The following is a 21,240-nucleotide window of genomic DNA, read 5'->3' as shown; positions in this document are numbered from 1 at the left end:
AAACTAAATTTTCGACTCTTTGCTGATATACATCTGGCACAGTGATGGTAAATCCCCCACCCCACCCCCAAAAAATGCCTAAGCTGTTTTCTTTAGCCTAAAAAGAGACCGCTTTCAATCAATCAGTAAGGGGGATGGGGGCAGTTGAAAAATCATTACGTTTTCATCCCCAGGTGTCGCTGCAGAGGCAGCATTTGCATCTTGGTCCTGGAGGCCAAGAGGGCCAATGGGCTTTTCTGCCATGTAAGACAACACCGGCAACATAAATGATCCATGGCAACTGACGATAGAGCTGCAGGTTATTCCTCTGCTTCTGGGGATTCACTGGGAAGATTAATGGGGCACGTGAGATAGGGATCCCCTCTCTTTGCACCCTTGGGTAACACTTTCTGCAACACTTTCACTTTTGAATATCCATCCTTGTATGTATTTAATTTCTCTGTAAAATTACTTCACTCCTTACAAAGAGGTTCTTCAGCAGTACTTGTTTTCCCTTATTTCAGATATTCCAGTTAGTAAGCTGTCTCATAGTGACCTCAGAGATCTGAGTCAGAGGATATTACTAAGCCAATGTTACGCCAATTTTATTTAATGCCACAAAATAATATTCCATTTAAGAAGGCCAAAACATGCAATGCCAGGCACTATGAATACAACACTGACTCATGTATTTAAGACAGCCTGTTATTGATAAACACAGTGCTTTAAAGTGTAGCTCTACTGCTGTAGGGAACGTTTAAAAAAAATTGTAATTTTTTTCTAAGTAATTTTGAATTCAGTGCCCGAATAGGTTTTTGAGTGCTCGTTCTTCCTAATGCTTATAACTATGCATTAGAAGATGAAGCTTCCAGCACCGAACCCAGCGCCATTGAAATCTTGTGCCAAATTCAAAATAACAGCATAATTACTATTGTTCACATAATCATTTTGCATAAAAACAGAAGAGTTACATTAGGGAGAGTTACATTATAACTAGAATGTGACTATATAATTATCAAAATCAGCATTGCTTCTTAATAGCCCAAGTCCATATGTGTTAGCCAAAAGTGGTTGAAGAATAATGGTTGGTAGATAAAACTGAATGAAACCTTTAATGGATAAATCATGGCACTCCAAAACATACAGGTGAATCTGGAATCTAGATTGTGAGCCCTGATGGGCATAGCATATGATTTCAGTTTAATGTAAAGTGCTGTAGAACAAATCAGCATTTTATAAAAATAAAGGAATCAACCCAACAATACAAATTATATATGGTTTTTCACTTTTTGAGACTAATAAAAGGCTTTATTGGGAATGATGCAATTTTTCTTTTTCTACACCTTTTTTATTTTTCTAAACATTTTTAGAAATGCCAGGACACTCTTGTTTGCCCTCAAGTGGGAAGAGGTTAAAGGTGCCCAAATCATTTCAAGCTCTTAATAAATGGATCTACAGATATGTTCCTATGCTGTTACCACCATCTCCTTAGGTATGTGCAACATAAAATCCTTGTGTGGATACATTTTTAGTAATATTTGAGGACATACCAGGGGACCTTCTTTTAGTCGAAAGAAAGGCTCCGATTGAGAGAGGCGCCCATCTAGTCATGGTCATATTAAATTTGTAAGACATAGAGCTTTGCTTAAATGTAAAGAAAAAGTTCATTGGAGTACAGTAAGTGCTGGGCCAGGACATAGGGTATGCAGGACGCAAGTAGGTAAAAAAAGGTGCATGAATTTAAATGTATTTTATTGTTATATTCTTTGACTCCTACAAGGGCACCTACTATCTACAAAGAAGATTTGTGATATATGTTGAGAATATTATGGGCCAAACTCCAAGTTATTAAAGAGGTTATTAAATTTAAAAATACTTGTCCTCTATAGGAGTATGAGATTGAGGGATCTTGGCTCTTTCCGACAACTTAATAGAAGTAATCCACTCGGGGCCAGACTGTAACTTTTAGATTAACCTAGTACCCTCCGCACTGCTGAGTGGGTGGCACCAAGTTGGTGAAATGTAAGCTAAGCTGTGATTGGATGCTATGGGCAAAACCAAGTATACCATATTGATAAATCTGAGCCAGTATATTAATTTTGGGGGGAGACACTCACCGCGCAGCTTTCAGTGTTGTCTGGTCTGTGAGGAATGATAAAAGATAAGACGTCCAGATGACCAGTGCAGGTAAGGGGTGTCTGAGTAGTATTTTTACAGCTGGTCAACACCATAAAGTAATGTGTTGGAATAGGAATGCTAGTGCCTTCAACCAAGCTGTGGGCAAGAAAGATGAGAGCGTTAAAATATAACATAATGGTAACGTACAGGTGACATCATTCGGATATATTCACACTCAATTTGGAATCTAAATCTAAGCTGCATGGATTTCAATAGGATTTTTCAGGAATTGAAGGTCAATTCATGGCGAGGATTCTGTGTGGAATTACACCCGTACACCTTAAAAATTTCAATTCAACTGTGCTTCAGTAATGTATTTTTACAAGGATTTAATGTGTATTATTGACAAGGATTTAACAGAACAATAAGTAAAAAGATATGCTACAAAGTTTTGTGACTTAAGGTGGCCATACACCTTATTATAAATGTGCACATGTACGTGTGTTTTTATTGGGGAGAGAAATGTAAGCCACCACCATACACCTCTAGCAGAGGCCTATCTACAGGAAGAACAAAAAGATTTTGGAATTCAGGTTAGATGAATCAAACTTGCTGATAACTACCTAGCCGGCATGGGGCGCTGAGGATGAAAGTATGTATGTTACTTTCATCCTCCACATGTTCCTGTGCCTGTAGTTGTTAAATTCTCTGCCGATAAATCATGAGGAGAACTGGGGCATCCCATCCCTCCAAGTACCAATCTGGCCCGTACCCTCCATTGATAATCATTAGAGTGGGAGGGCCAGCCGGGGGCCATAGCCCCACCCCCAAGTAGCAATCTGCCCCCGGACGGCCTCCACCCAAATGATTATCAATGGAGGGGGGAAGACGGAAGTGGATGGGGGGTGGGGCTACAGCCCCCGGCCAGCCCACCCCTTCCAATGATTATCAATGTGTGGACCAGCCAGGGGTGGACTGGATCGGTGCTCTGAGGCATGGTAGCCAGGCCCCCAGCTCCTAACAGATTACAGGGCAGAATTCCACAACTAACAGCACGGAAATGGCGCAGAGGCCCACTAGATTCGTCTAACCTGCTGATGGTTCCCATTTAAGGACCAGGGTCCATTTTTCCAATCTGACCTGTTAGACTTTATGCAGTTATAGCTCGGTGAAGCTATAACTTATTCTAACGATTCTGAGAATGTTTTTTCATAATGTATTGTATTGTATTGTATATGCCCATGTGTGGGAATACACCACAGAAATGGATGTACAGTCACGACCCTTAGTCCTAAAAGGGTTAAAGTTGTCTTATTACGTTTTGCTGTAAGCTGTCTGGCATATTTGTGTATTTTTAAAACACACACAGTTATACTTAGTATACCTGTCCTTAGGTATTTGGTCAGGTGCGTCAACATGTCCATCACAATTGTAATCAAACACCGGTCCAGTAACCACATTAATTCCATTTCTTTCCACTGAATATTTTAGTAGCAAAACTTTATTCAAGTGATTCCATATTCCTAGACAGAAGGAACATTGTGAAAACAGGTTTAATATTTATATTTTTGTCTTCATAAATACAATATACACAAGGAAAAAATACATATTGTACACATTTTCTATCACCTTTATAAATAATACCAGAACTATAGAATATCCCCCAAATCCCCCAAGTTCTAACTGCAATACAAAACACTCAATTATCAGCTGGTTACTGTCCAATGGGGTATTCAAAGACTAACAAAAACTTCAAGGTAAGAATACAACTCATGTATGTTCTCCAGTTATGGGATACTAATCCTCCTTGAAGAGAGCGCCGTAAAGACGTACATGGGGCTAATGTAAGCGAGCGCCACTCTTCTAGATTATTTACTGTGGATAGGGGATAAGTAAGGTTTCATCACATAACACCTTTAACTTTAATCTTTTTTTTTTCAACCATACAGATAGAACGTTTAATCTGGCCTAATGAAATCATTTTCAGATTACTGAGAGCCAATATATTTTATCTATAAAATAATTTGTCATGTAACACAATTACAGTTCACAATAGATCTTCACATTAGAGTACACCCAACACAATAGGGTGATTGAGAAGTGTCAGTGTTCGAGATGTACTGAATATTAATTTAATATTCTTCTGTTTCCTCAGAATGTACATATGTTACTGGCATTACCATTTAAAGTTAACTATAATATGCTATGTAGGAAAGGTTATACTTACTTAAAAACTCTTCATACATTGGTACGAGATTACTTGTAATTAGAGAATCATACTGGCCCAGAACGCTGCTATTAAAGTCTGCAATGAAAATAAAGGATGCTTTGTCAATAACTATGCCAGTTTGGATGCCAAACAACAGACTGCATAGTGCAAGTTTTATAGCAGTACAATACACCCATAGGTAAAAACCACATGATGCACTATAAGGCTATGTTTCCACCAGGGGATCATAGCAGGGAAAGGTGGCCGTCTCGGAATATTGACGGCCTCAAATGATGATCATGATTATATTGCACTTAAAATTAACAAGTAGTTCCACACAGAGGCTATGTTCAATGGAGGAGATTTATCAAACATGGTGTAAAGTGAAACTGGCTTAGTTGCCCCAAGCAACCAATCAGATTCCACCTTTCATTTTCCAAAGAGTCTATGAGGAATGAAAAGTGGAATCTGATTGGTTGCTAGGGGCAACTGAGCCAGTTTCACTTTACACCATGTCTGATAAATCTCCCCAATGTCTTTTATTGGTGATTTAACAGCTGTTTGTTTGTTTTTTCATATAAAAACAGATGGTAATAATGATCACAATCATTAATTATGTCCGTTATTAAAAAATAATGGCCGTTATTTTTCCTAAAAAGACGTTGTGGAAACATAACCTAAAAGTATAAATCCATAATTTTTTAAAATACTCTTTGCCAATGAAATAAACTATACCGAGTGTGGTCTTATATGCAGTGGTAATGACCTGTGGCAGCCACGTGTGTCTATTAATTGTAGGCAGCAGCTGGCCTTGATGTTTTCAGTAGTGGCAAGTAGGTGGTGCCAGCAATTCAAGTGTTAGGGTGCGTTTACACAGAAAGATTTATCTGACAGATTTTGGAAGCCAAAGCCAGGAATGGATTTGAAAAGAGGAGACATTCCAGTCTTTCCTTTATAACCTGATCCCTATTTATAGTCTGTTCCTGGTTTTGGCTTCAAAGATCTGTCAGATAAATCTGTCTGTGTAAACGCACCATTAGTCGTTGCAGTTAATTAATGGTAATTGCAGGTACCATGTGGACTTGCCACTGCTGTCACCTCCTCCTAGGCCCCGTTCACACTGAGAAAGAACTTTGGAATTCCGCAGCTGAGCTCTCCGGCGCGGAATTCCGCCGTGCTCAGTGTGCTGCTTTGAGTGAAACAGAGGGCGCGCGCTCCTCCGCTTCCACCGCTCTCCACTCAAAGAAATAACATGTCATTTCTTTGAGCAAAGAGGGGAGGAAGTGAACATGCACACGCCCTCTCCTTCACTCACAGTGAGACACTGAGCAAGGCGGGATTCCGCTGCGGAGAGCTCCACCGCGGAATTCCGACGTTCTTGCTCAGTCTGAATGGGGCTTAACTCCATGTGCGGTCTTCGCACCATTGTTACGACTTGAGATGTGGATCCACAGAACTACCACTACCGATGGCAAAATCCCTATCAGGGAGCACAGTCTAAGGGTCCTATTTCACGGGCCGAGGAGCCCAATCAACGATGTAAACGAGCAGCGATCTGCTAGATCGCCGCTCGTTTACTGGGCCTATTCCACGGCCTGATGATCGTTGAGCGAGGGCTGCAGGGACATCGTTACCGATGTCATTGCAACCCTTGCAGCATCATACATTACCTGTCCAGGCTTCTTCTCCGCGCTGTCTTCGTCCCCGGGTCCTGCGCGCTCTATCTTCAGAATGGCCGGTCAGCGGCCTGTGATTGGCTGAGCGCTCTGTCAGCTGACCGCCCATTCTGAAGATAGAGCGTGCGGGACCCGGGGATGAAGACAGCGCGGAGAAGAAGCCTGGACAGGTAATGTATAATGCTGCTGCTTCTCAAATCGTCGGTTGCCCGCCACGTACCGCTATTCAAGCGTAGTGATGAGCGGTGGGGGAACGATGATTTTAGGTCTGGCCCTAAATGAACGATCAGCCGATGACACGATCATCGGCTGATCGTTCTCTCTATTCCACTGAACGATAATCGGCCGAATGGGGTCGATACGGCCGATTATCGTTACTGTGGAATAGGGCCCTAAGGGGCTGCTGGTTTTAACCAGAGCCTGCCGCAAGGTGAGCTGGACTTGCTGTGGCAGGCAACCCATAGGTCGCTACCCCTGGCTTGGTTTGCTAGTAGTGGCACGTAAGGTGCAGCAGAAGACACGTAGGCTGGACAGCAGGCTGGAACAAAGCAGGAGCCGCGGGCAGGAGTCACAGCCACAATGCTAGGTTTAGCAATGCAGAGGCTCCAATAGCAGTGTCAGGGCAGGGGCCAGAATTTATAGAGAAGTGTTTGATGCAACTGTCCAATTAAGGGCATACTGCCCCTTTAAATGATATTGAGCCGCTGTACGGGCAAGGCAGCCTACGAGGCCGAAGAGGAGGCTTTGTTGGGCCCTAGCTAATGGGCTCTGGTGTCCGCCGACACCAGAGGCCGGAAGGAGCAGGTGTGGCAGCTGCCTGGAGCACGGGTCGCCGCAGTCACAACAACCAACCAACAGTTGGGCCATCTCTCTCTTGAAAGAAGCCCTGTCACGAAGCCCCGCCTAGGTGTTACTGTACACGGATGTTAATTAGGTCACAGTATTACTTTAACAGCTGTCACGATGAGCCTGAAATGACCCCATTGACAAATGTTGGGATTGATTTTGGCATCAGTTTTCCTGCTGCATTTTTCTACCACTAAAAGGAAAGTAAGCTGGATTTTTGGGCACATAGAAGCAGGCCCTTACATATGTAAAACTAATAATTTCCATGTCAGAGTTGTCTGTAGCTTTTAAAGACATGTAGTCAATGCTAAGCTGACTGAAAATCATATAAATAGAAACAGAAACAAGGCACTTCCAAAACAGTTTTTTTCTGCTCGTGAAAGAATTTTTATTCAAATGAAAAATCACAATCCAACCAGATCAAGGTACAAGGTCCATCCACATCATAGCTTACCTACAGTATGGCTACATTGGCCTGAGGAAGGTCGGATCCACGACCGAAACGTCGCCAGCCAGTAGCATTACCTACTTACACTTCTCTTGTACCTTGATCTGGTTGGATTGTGATTTTTCATTTGAATAAAAATTCTTTCACGAGCAGAAAAAACCTGCTTTGGAAGTGCCGTGTTTCTGTTTCTATATATACTACGGGATTGAGGAATCCTTCTACACTGGCACCCAATACCATCAAAATAGGGTGTGCGGTCTGTTGATGCTGTACTATTAAAAATCATATAAAGACATAAATAAAGTTATTTGGGTGAGACAAAAGGATCCAGAGAAAAATAATTCACTGAAGGATAGGAAAAATAAAAGTTGCAGAAATGCTGTAACCCTGCTGCAGTTGCTTTCATCAGTATGGGGCTAACAACATCTGACATACAATGGTAGTGGATTTTAAAAACATTTATTTGGATGTAGCACTTTAAGGGTGCGTTCACACCTACAGGATCTGCAGCAGATCTGCAGCAGATTTGATGCTGTGTTCAGTTATTTAAATTAAATCTGCTGCAGAAAATCAGCTGCAGATCCTGTAGGTGTGAACGCACCTGTAGGTGTGAACGCTGAGGAGGAAGGTATGTGTCTTACCCTCCTCCTTCGGGCAGTTCCGATACTGTAAAGCAGTGTAATCCTCTGTCCAGAGCATCTCTAGGAGCACTGTCCCGTCCCCATCGCATGAGCCGGCTCACATGCTCTACTGATTATCATTAAAAGGAGCAGGGCAGTGCTCCTAACGGTGCACTGGACCCAGGATTACACTGCTATCAGCACAGTAACAGCACCGAGGAGGAAGGTAAGAGGCATACCTTCTTCCTCGGCGTCCCGTGCAAAAAAAAAAAGGTAGTTCCCCTTTAAAGGTGGACTACCTTTTTCCTCAAATACAGAGGATCTGAGGAAGAAGGTAGTCCACCTTTTAAACATGCCATCCAAAGTAAGATTCTTTTAATCCACCCCCTTTTGCTTCTGTCGGATGTAGTTAGCCCAATTTCAATGGGAACTGCAGCTGGGTTAGAGCGTTTCTGAAACCCTCATTTTTCCTACCCTTTGATGAGCTGTTCATCTGAATCCCATTCTAGACCTTCGGTCGGTGGTGGCTGCCTCCCAGATCATTAAGATATTACCATGCGTGCATAGACGACGTGTATGCCTTACCACCAACCCAGGTGAGCAGACATAAATTGTGGGACAGGTGAGGAAGATCAAGCACCCTGTTAGCGGCACATGCAAGCGCCCTGTTCTTTTTTTCTTGTTTCCCTGCATGCAGATAAAAACAATTACAGCTGCTTATACTTTTTATGCAATATTTGACCCTGCTGTCTTACTCTTTCAAATTTTGCTGAGCTGTTAAAGCGAATGTAGCTATAATAAGAAAGCTAAAGGAGTTTTCTGTGTTTGCACACTTTAGAAATGGAAAGTACCTTCAAAGTTGTAAACCAAATCTGTTAAATATCTTCTCTAGTAATTCTTTAATTCTATTTGTGCATGCCTCTTCATGTGGAGCCATGTGATGTTTACAACATACTTATACAAAGTTTGTGCCCTCTCAACAAGAACCACGCGGGGGGTGCACCTCTTGCCAGTCCACATCAGCACCCACAACTGGCAACACTGTTGTTTTGTAATGGGTTTAGACATATTGCTCAGCCACATCCAGATGATTAAAGCTTTTGCAAATCCCTATTTAAAGAAATGTACTTACTGGGAGGATGGAGGAAGCTGTGGGTTATACTCATCCCTGGCTTGTAGTCTGAGCACTTTTGGCTTTGTGCCTCTGGAATTCTACCGTCAGGCCGCAGACAGTCTGATAACGTAGGAGGAAGAGAAGAGCCTTCTCCCTGGTACGGGACAATGACAAATCTTAGGTGTCATTTAATCCATAAACCTAACATATCAAGTAATGCTGGTTTCCTTGTGGTATTCCTGAATTCTTCCTTTTTTTAGTAATAAATGACTGAAAAATATTTGGTTTCTTATTGCGATATTATTAAACAAAATGACTTCATTGAGCTATATGGAAAGTAAATAAAAGGGAATCTTGTACTACAAACTTAGTCACTCAGCCCTACAAGTGAACCTCAAATATAAAGTAGACGATTGCAGGTCTTAGGCTGCAGTATGATGTAACTAGGTGGCACTATTTAAAGGGCTTTATAGTTTTATCTTTACGACACATCATCAAAATGACGGCAAATTTTACTGGAGGGCTGTTATTTAATGACAAATAGCGGGTGTTATCTTATTACAACGGACATTATTCATATAATATCGGCTGTTGTTTTTAAAATAATGGCTGTTATTTGTTTTTGTTTTTTTTTAATAATCTTTTTATTGTTTTAAAAATGCAACAAACCACATCATGCAATTATGCTGTTATTTGTTTTTAAATGACTGCCGTCCAAGAAAAGTTTTCATGGTGTGTGAAGTGTAAATTGAAATGCAGTGTCCATTAAATGTAACTATATACCTGAGGTGTGCAGAACAGACATCAGCTGTAAAGCTAATGATGAAAATAACAAATCTAAAAGACTATTATTTTAGTCCGATGGTTGACTGCTATAAATGATTAGAGATGAGTTAACTGGAGTATTAGTCTTGTATCATAATGATATCATAATCATCAGTAGAGATGAGCGAAACTCCATGCAGCATTTGATTACCGGTGGCTGAAAAAGTTGGATGCAGCCCTAGAAATTCCTGAAAATATCCATACAGCCTATGACCTATGACTGTATCCTTGTTTTCCAGGACTTCTTAGAGCCGCATCCAACTTCTTCAGCCACCGTAAATCAAATGCCACATGCTTGGGTTTGGATGGCGTATGCTTGAGTTTCACTCATCTCTAGCGATAATTATGATATCATTATGATACAAGACTAATTCTTCAGTCAGGCAGTCACATGTATATATATTATGTGTTACTCTTCTCTGCACACATTGGGGGATTTATCAAGACCGTCAACTTCTGCACCGATCTTAAATAAAAACAGCAGTGCAAAGGCAGGTAGGATTTCTGTAGAGGCGCAATGCCTCTATATTAATCCTGTGCTCACCGGAGGCTGTCTGTGAGCACGGAGTGAAATCTACAGCAGCTCAGAGATGGCGTAGATTTCTATCTCTTTTTGTTTTTGACAAAAAAAAATGATAAATGCGAAGCACAGAAAGACTGTGCCCCCGTTACGCCCCCTCCCCACCCCTGGGATGCAAATAATTATTAGCACAACAAGCATATGCAAATAGATTTATTTGCATCTCAGCCCTCTGCTCCCAAAAATTTAGTATGTGCCACATAATAATTTTCCCCCATTATGTTATTACTAACCTGCGCCTCCATAGTATAGGCACTCCAGAGAGGCATTAAGATATCATGGCTATATCCACTCACATAGCCCTCATGGTGAAGCACACAGTATGTGCTATTAACCATTACATTTCTGGGCCTTCCATATGGCAGATTCTTTGCTTCTGACTGGATTACTGGAGAGCAAAATAGAGATACAGTTATAGTCATTAGAGAGAGAAAAAAAGTCTTAAAAGACAAAACAATTCTTATGTTACTTACTGCTTGCTGGAGAAAGGTTCAATCTTTCGTTGATGGAGGTTTCATTAACCTGAAGTGACAGAATGAAATTGTAATTTCTTTAGTATTACTATGTGGGACAACATAATGCAACATAATACAACATAATGCAAACAAGTTTTACCAGTCTAATGAAAGAACAGAAAGACCAGATAGCTTTACCAAATACTGTAGATGAGATGCTTGTCTTACATAATTCTTTTAGTGAAATTTTCTACATTACTAAATTAGAAATGTGACCTGAAGAAGTCTACTTGGCTCCCTATGAAATAGATGGCCTAACCAAGAGGACCTTATCCTACCTCAGACGCTAGGAAAGATGGTGGTTTCCCGAGGGGGAAAGAGGGAGTAGCTTTGTCCTAACAAATAGGGTAACTGTGATTTTAATAAACTAGTAATTTTTCTTTAACTTGCTTATTGCTTTAACCCATAAAGGTTATGCATGTGTTCATATATATTAGGGATGAGCGAAGAAAATTTTTGCAAGCTTTGTTTTAAAAATTTGTGAAAAAAAAAAAATATGTCAGGAACTTACCTTGCCTGGATCCAGCGACGTCTCCTTCCAGCTCGGCTCCGGCGGTCAGCGGTCGCTCCGCCCGCCGGAGCCGAGTGACGTCACTGAGTCCCGACGGCGTCCCTAGCAACCGGGGACGCCATGGGCTCACGTGACCGTTAGCCGGCCGGCCGGCACACAGCTGCTGGGGTTGCACTCAGGCTGAGTGACAGGTCGCCCGGCCGCTCAGCCTGCAGTGCACCAGCTGCAGTAAGGCTGGACTCAGGAGGCCGGACCAATCAGCCTTTGGTCCGGGCTCCTGGTCCAGTATATAAGTCAATCACTGCCAGTGGTAAATCGCTGGCTATTAGGTTAACTCCTGGTCCCAGCTCTCCCCAGTCTATTCCTGCGTTCCCAGTCCTATTCCCTTCTGCCTGTTTTCTCGTGTTCGTGACCCTCCGCCTGACCTGTGACTATTCTTTGCCTGCCGATTCTGTACTGCGTTGCCCGTGTGGTTTGACCTGGCTTTGTTCACTACTCTCTATTGTGTTTTTGTCCGTCTGTCGTGTTTTGTGTCCCACGTATTCAGTGCAGGGAACGTCTTCGTGGTTGTCCACGACCGCCTAGGGTCGACTGAGGCAATTAGGCAGGGACAGTGGGTGGATTCAGTTTAGGGCCCACTGTCTGGTCGTGTTTGTCTTCGCTGACAAAATATATACCAAACTCAAAACTAGCCTTGAGTGTTCCTCCAAAATTGTGCAGCCCTAGAGGGGCATTTATCAAGACTGGATTACCATTTGCCAGTCTTAAATAAAGCCCTGTCCCCTTTCCGCCCACTGAATTCACTAAGAGGGGTATGCCTCTTAGTACAGCTGGCCAGCCCTGTACCCAGCACCCAGCAGAGGCATTACACTCTGAAGCAGGTGTATTTCTTTGTCTGGTTTATGCCAGGCGTAAACCTTCAGAAGTGAGGTGCAGGTGGAGGCCACGCCTCCACCCTGCCTTGCCCCCCCCCCCCCCCTCGCCTGGCTTTCAGGCAAGTGGGGGATACGGCAGGCAGACGCCATGGAAAAGAGGCAAATCTGACCCATTTTCGTGGTGTCTGCCAGGGGCGCACAATAATAAATCCCCCCATAGAGTCTATTTAATAATTTCACATGATTTTCCAGAGAAACACCAATTGAAAACCACATTGACAGGTACTGGAATAACCTTTTATTTCTTATATTTACTATCTCCCTAGAGGACTTTCGTACAAATTCTAATTTCTCCATTCATTTCACTCTCCACACTGAAAATCTAAGCCATAGTAACAAAAGGACTAGAATTAACCTTGCAACCACCTCCAACATCCAACATCTAAAATATGATAATAACAATTATCATGAAGGTTTGCACATGAAGGTTAAGCCATATAAGAACTGTTGTCAGCGATTACTTACCTGATGTGAGCAATTGCAGCCTAAAGTATAAGTTGGCTCTGTAAATAGACAGGTAGCAGGATTGGATTTTTCCTCAGGAGGGGTAGGAGTAAAAAAAGGTTGTTCTAGTAAATGGTTCAGACTGCCATGGGTTCCATTATTTGGAGCTGGATGGATTTTTAATAAATCTGTTTAAGAGCAATAATAGCAGGTTAGTTACTACCTATTAAACTAGCACCAAGCGTGCGTGTGTGTGTGTGTGTGTCTGTGTCTGTGTGTGTCTGTCTGTGTCTGTGTGTGTTTGAGAAGAGGTGTTTCTGACACATTGGGGGACAGATGGCTGTACACTACGGCTTGCAGTTATTTTTACACACAGTAACATCATAGTAATTGCAGTCATTGCATGTATACTTACAACATCAACAATGGGTGAATGACTGACACAAAGTGACATCTGGACGGGAACACTGTAGACACAATCAACTAGGGAGAATGCACTGCAGATCCAAATGTTAGAGCAGGGGTGTAAAAGTCGATTTCCCAATAACTTATACTTCCAACGTATCGAGCCACGTGGACCAAAATTAGTCAATTTTTTTAAGAATCACTATGCTCAAAAGGGAAGTCCGGCATCGGATATTTTTTAACAAAAATGGCGGGAAGAGGTGTCTCAACATAACAGCATGCATCAACCTCCCAGCTCCGATGCAGGGGTCCACTGTCCCCCGCTCCGATTCCCGGTCCCCCAGCTGCCTCCTGGTCTGAACAGGGATCTGGGTCATGACATGTCAGCCCCTCTCAGCCAGTCAGCAGTCGTAGTGCGGGCCCACCTCAGCCGATGATTGGCTGAGCGTGGCTGACACGTCATGACCCAGGTCCCAGCTCAGACCAGAAGGGGGACGGGGGACCAGGAATTGGAACGGGGGACAGTGGACCCCTGTGCCAGAGCCAGGGAGGAGGTGGCTGAACATAACATGCAATGGCCTGAAAACATGGTGATGCACCGCTCAAACAAAAAACATCAAAAAATTCAAAAAGACAAAGCCTGCATACAGAGGAACTACTAGAACAAACCAAATGGAGAAGCAAGTATGCAATAAGGGCAATGGCACACCAATATTATAAGCAATAAAAAATATCAGATCAATAAACAAAAGAAACACCCAAAAATAGAATTAAAAACACTTAAAAAACACTAAGCAAAAGAATCATAATTTTGTTCATGTTCTCAAGGCCAGTACAGGAGTGAATGGACTCCCAAAGAGTGTCTCAATCCCTATAGCATCATAATTATCACATACAAAAGAATTGCACTGTCCCTGTACATGTAGGATATAACAAAGTAATCTTCACCTAAGAATGAATATAAAAGATGTAAACTAATCAGTAAAGTGCCAGTGCGATGTCCTCATGAGCGATATAAAAATGATGTGCGTGAAAAAAGCCACAAAATAATCACCACATTATTGCATTACTCATACTACCAAAGTGCAAAAGTATTAGCAATATCATTGTGAATATGGAGGTAATGCTTGATTTTCATTCATTTTTTTTGTCTTCACCTATCTACTGTATATTGTCTGTGTGGCCTTGTGCTTTCTACCCATATTGCATTATCTCCAAATTCACATTTATATTGCTAATACTTTTGCACTTTGGTAGTATGAGTAATGCAATAATGTGGTGATTATTTTGTGCTTTTTTTCACGCACATCATTTTTATATCTCTCATGAGAACATCGCACTGGCACTTTACTGATTAGTTTACATCTTTTATATTCATTCTTAGGTGAAGATTACTTTGTTATATCCTGCATGTACAGGGACGGTGCAATTCTTTTGTATATGATAATTATGATGCTATAGGGACTGAGACACTCTTTGGGAGTCCATTCACTCCTGTACTGGTCTTGAGAACATGATTACATTAATGATTCTTTTGCTTAGTGTTTTTTAAGTGTTTTTAATTCTATTTTTGGGTGTTTCTCTTGTTTACTGATCTGATATTTTTTTAATAAAGATATTTTTCATTGCTTATAATATTGGTGTGCCATTGCCCTTATTGCATACTTGCTTCTCCATTTGGTTTGAACATAACATGCATCTACTTCCCCGACTCTGGCACAGGGGTCCACTCTGGCACTGTCTTGGCTGAGCATAACAGAAGCCCCAGACGTCTTCTGTTATGCTCAGCCAATCGCGGCTAAGCAGCTGATGATGCGCTGGAGGGGGTCTGGCATGAGGGAGGGCTGGAGCAGTCAGGCCGGCCTCCTAAAGAGTAACGTGATCGTCCCAAGATGGCGGCCGGGGTCGACAGTGATTCCGTGAGTATACAATATCACACTTCTGGGTCAATGGTCGGGGGGTGGAAACATGGGGAAGGGGGGCATTCACATAAATAACACACATTACAATGTTGTATAACTTTGTAATGTGTGTTATTTAGTGAAAAAAGGTTTTATACCGCACTACCCCTTTAATTAGTTGAGCTCTGGTGAGGGCCAATCCATCCAACCAGTGCTGAGCTACAAGTTTCCTCACTAAGTACAAATTACACACTACAGTGGTTTTTAATTCATTGGTTATTGGAAGGTCATCTATATAGCCAAGAATTAGGACAAAAGGGTGGGGGGGAGCAATAGAAAGTTGATAAATAGAGTTCACCAGATCTAGCAAACCCTGCCAGAACTGGGTCAATTTGGGAAAGGAGCACATCATGTGCATGAGGTCTGCCACCTCTATCTATTACATAGCGCATTGTCACAAATTCCTATTTTATGTAGAAAGGTTAGTCGATGGTGTAAATTGAATCTCGTTCAAAGGTTTGATAAAAGAGATGTTAAAAATAACTTACCACACATTAAGTTATAAAGCTCTATATTATCGAAAGAATCTACTTCCACTTCCTTTTTAAATCCTGGGCCATGTCCTATAAAGATTGCCTGAAACAGTGATGTAGAAATGATCAGGCTTAAAGGGGTTATCCAGTGCTACAAAAACATGGCCACTTTTGCACCACTCTTGTCTCCAGATTGGGTGTGGTTTCAAACTTAGTTCCATTGAAGTAAATAGAGCTTAAAGGGGTAGTGCACCCAAAAAAATTTTCTTTCATATCAACTGCTGCCATGAAGTGCCAGAGATTTGTAATTTACTTCTATTTAAAAATCTCAAGCCTTCCAGTACTTATCAGCTGCTGTGTGTCCAGCAGGAAGTGGTGTTTTCTTTCCTGTCTGACACAGTGTTCTCTGTTGCCTCCTCTGTCCATGTCACGAACTGTCCAGAGAAGGAGCAAATCCCCATAGAAAACCTCTCCTGCTCTCCAGACTGGAAATAATACCACTTCCTGCTGGGCATACAGCAGCTGATAAGTACTGGAAGGCTTGAGATTTTTTAATACAAGTAAATTACAAATCTCTGGCACTTCATGGCAGCAGTTGATTTGAAAGAAAATTTTTTTGGTGCGCTACCCCTTTAATTGCAAACCGCACCTGAGCTGAAGACAAAAGAGGGGGAAAAGTGGCCATGTTTTTGTAGCGCTAAATAACCCCTTTAAATTGTTTTTAAAAAAAAACACTGCAATAAAGGTATGTAACTGTTAGTCGACATCACATTGATTGTCATGGAACCATCAAATAATTGGATTATGGTTACATACAACTGTTTTCTTTTCTTTTTTTTTAATGGCCATTTTATCTTTAGATGCAAAAATATGATAAGTGTACCCCACATATAGATACATCTGCTATTGACTTCCATTATAAGGGCTTGTTCACACATCGTAAATGCAGATTGCAGCAACTGCTGTTGTTTACTGACTATGGCCATCTGCATTGTTTTCTATTGAGCCACGGCTGCACTGTATACACTCTGTATACAGTGCAGCCGTGGTTCTGTGCAGGCGCAAAGAAAACTGACATGTCTATTTTGTGCGGCTGGTATTCAATGAATAGCGGCCGCACAGAATAGACTGTGCACACAATGTGAAGTGCTGTTCCTGGCCGTACTTCCCATTGTGTGCTATGATTAATTGGAGAGCGGGCACACCCAAAAGCGCCCGCATTGCAATTAAGATAAAGTGATGTATTGCAGTAGCGGGCGGTATGAACTTCACAGACAGCGTTACAATGTACCTTTTTGTGCAAGTAACATTTGCTCTAATAGTTTTGAGATTTTGTAATTTTTAGCTCCTTTGATCTCTTTTGACCTCCTGTAGCCCAACACTATAAATTCCGCGAAATTCTGTAAATTGTAGTGGAAATCTATGACAGCTCATATCTGTCTGCCCATTTCTCACCATTGACACAGCTCAGACTTTGACTGTTGCCCTGATCCACTCCGGACTTGACTACTGTAAACCCCTACTAATCGGTCTTCCTTTCTCTAAGCTCTCTCCTCTCTAGTCAATCCTTAACGCAGCAGCTAGACTAATCTACCTCTCCAGTCGTTACCCTGACGTCTCCCCCCTGTGCCATTCACTGCGCTGGTTACCCATTAAATCCAGAATTCACTTCAAACTCCTCACCCTCACCCATAAAGCTCTCGACAGCTCTGCCCCTCCATACATCTATTCCCTCATAAATAAAAGAACGATGATTAATCCCCACATAGGGGTTGTACAGTACCTCCATGCTTTTGAACTCATTATCATAACCATGGTTGCCACCTCCACAAAATGTATATGTTTTATCCCTGTTAAATAAAGTACAGACATTAATAACATAATAATATATAGTTACTTCTGCCCTTTATTCTAAACACTTTAGGTTTGATTTTTTTTTTTTTGTCACTTTATCTGATATGATTGTTAGTAAATCTTTTTATCCTACATAAAATGATAAATCTGGAGCATCTTCTGCTACAACTCTGTGTTTACTGTTCTTTTACCATTTCTACAATGCATTCATTTTATTCTACGTTCACACACTGTAATACAACGGCCGTTGTATTACAGCGCAGTACTGGCCGCATTTTTACATTTACCTGCCATATCGGCCGCAGAAAAACTTCTCAATTGATATTTGAATTGTGGGCACCTTTGAGTGTGCTGCAAATTGTGTCGCACACCTTTAGTAAATGTGGCAGTCCACTAAAGTGGACAAAAAATGGACAAATACCCGACAATTTACTGCCGGGAATCAGCCCCATTCTCTTTGAAGAGACACTTCATTTTTGTTTTGTTTTTGCCCACATATTGCACATCACCTGTATTCCTGCAGTGTCATTGGTTTAATCCCATTACAGGGTTCAGTCTTTATGAGGGCAAAACCACATGCTGGATCTTTTATGCAGCCCTTAACTTTCATCAATGTTGGCTACCTAGAACCCACATCAAAGGCCTCTGATTCAACCAAACACCACCCTGCTCTGTAATGGCAATGCCAAGAACCCAAAAACAGCAGTCTACCGATGGGACCCCCCACTTGTCCTGTCATAATGAACAAAAAGTAAAGTAAGTTTTGTACCTGACAACGAGCCACTGTCTGTCCACATACAGGTGAACGTCATCAATACGAATATGTTTGGCGTAGTGAAATCGCTTAGGCAGGTCACACTTCAGGTAAGGCTTAAAATGTTGATCTGGCTTCTGACACTGCAAATAAGGTAAAACAAATGAGACAGACAGCCTGTATATTTAAAATCACAAATGTGTGAGTTGTAAATGTGTATATATATATATATATATATATATATATATATATATATCTATCCATCCATTGGGTCTATAGAGGGCTGCTGCTTCTTTTGTAAAATCATGTAGGTGACACAGTTACACAGTTGCTAATGATATCTAAGGGTTTAGACAGCCAGGATTGAATATTTCTTCAACTCGGGGGGGGATCAAGACCGGCGGTCCTAAATTGGGCCACGCCAAATTCACTAAAATGATTTACGCCTCCTCCCTCCACACCTCCTCCCACCCTTACAGGGGTGTTCCCACCAACAACCCTTACAATATTTGTCCATAGAACTGCTAGAGAGTACTGTACAGTGTGAAGGAGAACTGTGAACATTTGATCAACGCTTTATTCCAATGGACCTTAAAGAAACTAACGTTGAACAGAATGATGTATCACATTGTTCGTCTGGGTTCACACTACGTTTATTTCAGTCTGTATTGTGGTCCTCATATTGCAACCAAAACCAGGAGTGGATTTAAAACACAGAAAGGATCTGTTCACACAATGTTGAAATTGAGTGGATGGCCGCCATATAACAGTAAATAACGGCCATTATTTCAATACAACAGTCGTTTTAAAATAACAGCAAATATTTGCCATTAAATGGCGGCCATCCACTCAATTTCAACATTGTGTGAACAGATCCTTTCTGTATTTTTAATCCACTCTTGGTTTTGGTTGCAATATGAGGACCACAATACTGACTGAAATATACGTAGTGTGAACCCAGCCAAAAGCTGTACTATACAAGCTAAAATTGTGAAATATTCCCTCTATGGAGTTGCAAAAACTGGGTACTTGCCAGTTCTTGTATTACATCTAGCACAGTTTGCACTATGTACGACATCTTGTGGCATTTTCTGTTACTACAGCAAGAATGTTTGCTTTGACTATTAAGCCTTTTGTTAATATGAACCAAACTGAGTATGCATGTACTTACAGTAAGGTTTTTCACAACTCCTTTCGAATCAACTGTTAAAAAAAAAAAATAAGACACTACATCAGGCTAAACGCCTGTCAATAAACAATAATCATTTCAAAAGCAGAGCAGAGTGTACACAGAGCAGAGAGAACGTAGCAAAAACCAACATTCAGCCCCGTATCTGGCACTGGTTTACAACACCACATACCCATATCTACCATATAAAGAGCTCAGGGCTGATCAAGTTCCCCTACACTGATTCCTATACAGTTAATGAAGCGTATAGCATAGCATTGATCAGCATAAGCAAACTAATAATTTCATACATTATAAATGTCCCCTGGGAAGATTTTAAAAAATTAAAATAAAAAAAAATTAATTTCCCTTTTTCGAACAAAAAATGAAAAGAAAAAGAAAAAACAGATTTAGTATTGCTGCGCTTGCGTGGAACTGTCTAAAAGATTAAAATGTTATTAAGGCCAAGCAGGGATAAAAAATGCCAAATACCAAAATATTTTTTGGACATATAGCATAAAAGTAGGATAATAATTACCAAAAAGTCCCATCAACCCCAAAGTGGTGCCAATAAAAACTACAGATCAAAAAAACCCAAGCATTAATTTTACATTGTGTGCTCACACAGCTGTTTTCCCATCAAAATTAACAAAGCACAAATTTTTTTTCCTTATTTTACCACTGTATTTACTGTAAGTGTGTGAAGTAAAAATAAAGATAGCTTGTAACATTTCACTAAGGCTGGGTTCACACTGTGTTTTTGCAGTAAGTAATCTGATCCTGCAGTATTGAGTACAACAGCATCCGTTTCTTTTTTATATTTTAAAAGTATACATTTAACGGACAACAAAAACACAGTGTAAACCAAGTCTTAAAAGAAAATATCACAAAAATCCTGTTGAATAACTGCTTTTACAATAATTAATATCTGAGCAAGGAATTGTTCTTACAACTTAAGTAATCCTGGGGGACATTCCTTGCACGTATACGTGCTGCTGGTCCATCATACAGGTAAAAAAAAGAAATGGATGGAAAATAATCAGTCATAAACTCCAGCTGTTCACAATAGGTTTTTTCCATTCCTAAAAAAAAAAAAAAAAACTTTTTAGAATTCATAAAACTTAACGAAGACCTGATAGATCAAAAAGTGATAGTAGATGAAATAATTACACTCCAATACAAAATATTAGCTTTACAGGGCAACATAATTTACAAATACACTTTCCATAAAATTGTCCGTAATTTTCGAACTGCAGCTCCGGACAAATTTAGGACCCATTAATTTGGGCTGCCCATACTGTCAGTAGTTTTACAGATCTGTAAAAATTGCTCCTGCAAAAATTACTAACCAGTTCTAGTATGGATCTTAATTGCAGCACAGATTGTCCTATAGAAGTCAATGGGAGTGTCTGTAATTTTTGTGCATCAGCTATTTTTTTACAGAAACGTCCGTAACATCCGCAAACTGTTTCCCACTTATTTAACTATCATCTTCTCCTTCTTTGCTGATTCACAAAAGTATACGCATTTCGGATGTATTAAAAAATTTTAAGGATTGCAGAGATTAACCCCTTAAGGTCCAAGCCAATTTTCGTTTTTGCGCTTTTGCTTTTTCCATTTTATGTTTAAAAGTCCATAGCGCTTGCATTTTTTCACCTAGAGACTTATATGAGTGCTTATTTTTTGCGAAACCAATTGTACTTTGCAATTACAGGCATAATTTTTCCATAAAATATGTTGTGAAACCGGAAAAAAATCATTTGCGCTGTCAAATTGAAAAAAAAACGAATTTGTTTTGATTTCGG

The 21,240-nt window shown here is 40.9% G+C and overlaps 1 protein-coding gene across 1 annotated transcript in view; it reads right to left on the bottom strand.

Moving 5' to 3' along the window:
- Positions 1-21,240, bottom strand: part of ENPP3 (ectonucleotide pyrophosphatase/phosphodiesterase 3) — a 92,038-nt gene that overhangs the window by 12,096 nt on the left and 58,702 nt on the right. Inside the window, exons 13-24 of the mRNA XM_069974970.1 lie at positions 20,386-20,517; positions 19,439-19,470; positions 18,283-18,410; positions 17,443-17,509; positions 15,675-15,762; positions 12,842-13,008; positions 10,889-10,937; positions 10,649-10,803; positions 9,029-9,164; positions 4,325-4,402; positions 3,482-3,620; positions 2,097-2,253 (exon numbers count right to left, since the gene is read on the bottom strand). Coding sequence (XP_069831071.1) covers positions 2,097-2,253; positions 3,482-3,620; positions 4,325-4,402; positions 9,029-9,164; positions 10,649-10,803; positions 10,889-10,937; positions 12,842-13,008; positions 15,675-15,762; positions 17,443-17,509; positions 18,283-18,410; positions 19,439-19,470; positions 20,386-20,517 — 1,328 coding nt within the window. The remainder of the gene's footprint in view (positions 1-2,096; positions 2,254-3,481; positions 3,621-4,324; positions 4,403-9,028; positions 9,165-10,648; positions 10,804-10,888; positions 10,938-12,841; positions 13,009-15,674; positions 15,763-17,442; positions 17,510-18,282; positions 18,411-19,438; positions 19,471-20,385; positions 20,518-21,240) is intronic.

The sequence above is a fragment of the Dendropsophus ebraccatus genome, chromosome 6 (genome assembly GCF_027789765.1).
Source record: "Dendropsophus ebraccatus isolate aDenEbr1 chromosome 6, aDenEbr1.pat, whole genome shotgun sequence".
Lineage (NCBI taxonomy): Eukaryota > Metazoa > Chordata > Amphibia > Anura > Hylidae > Dendropsophus > Dendropsophus ebraccatus.
Note: the sequence above shows the minus strand (reverse complement) of the source record. Positions and strands in the feature narration are given on the sequence as shown.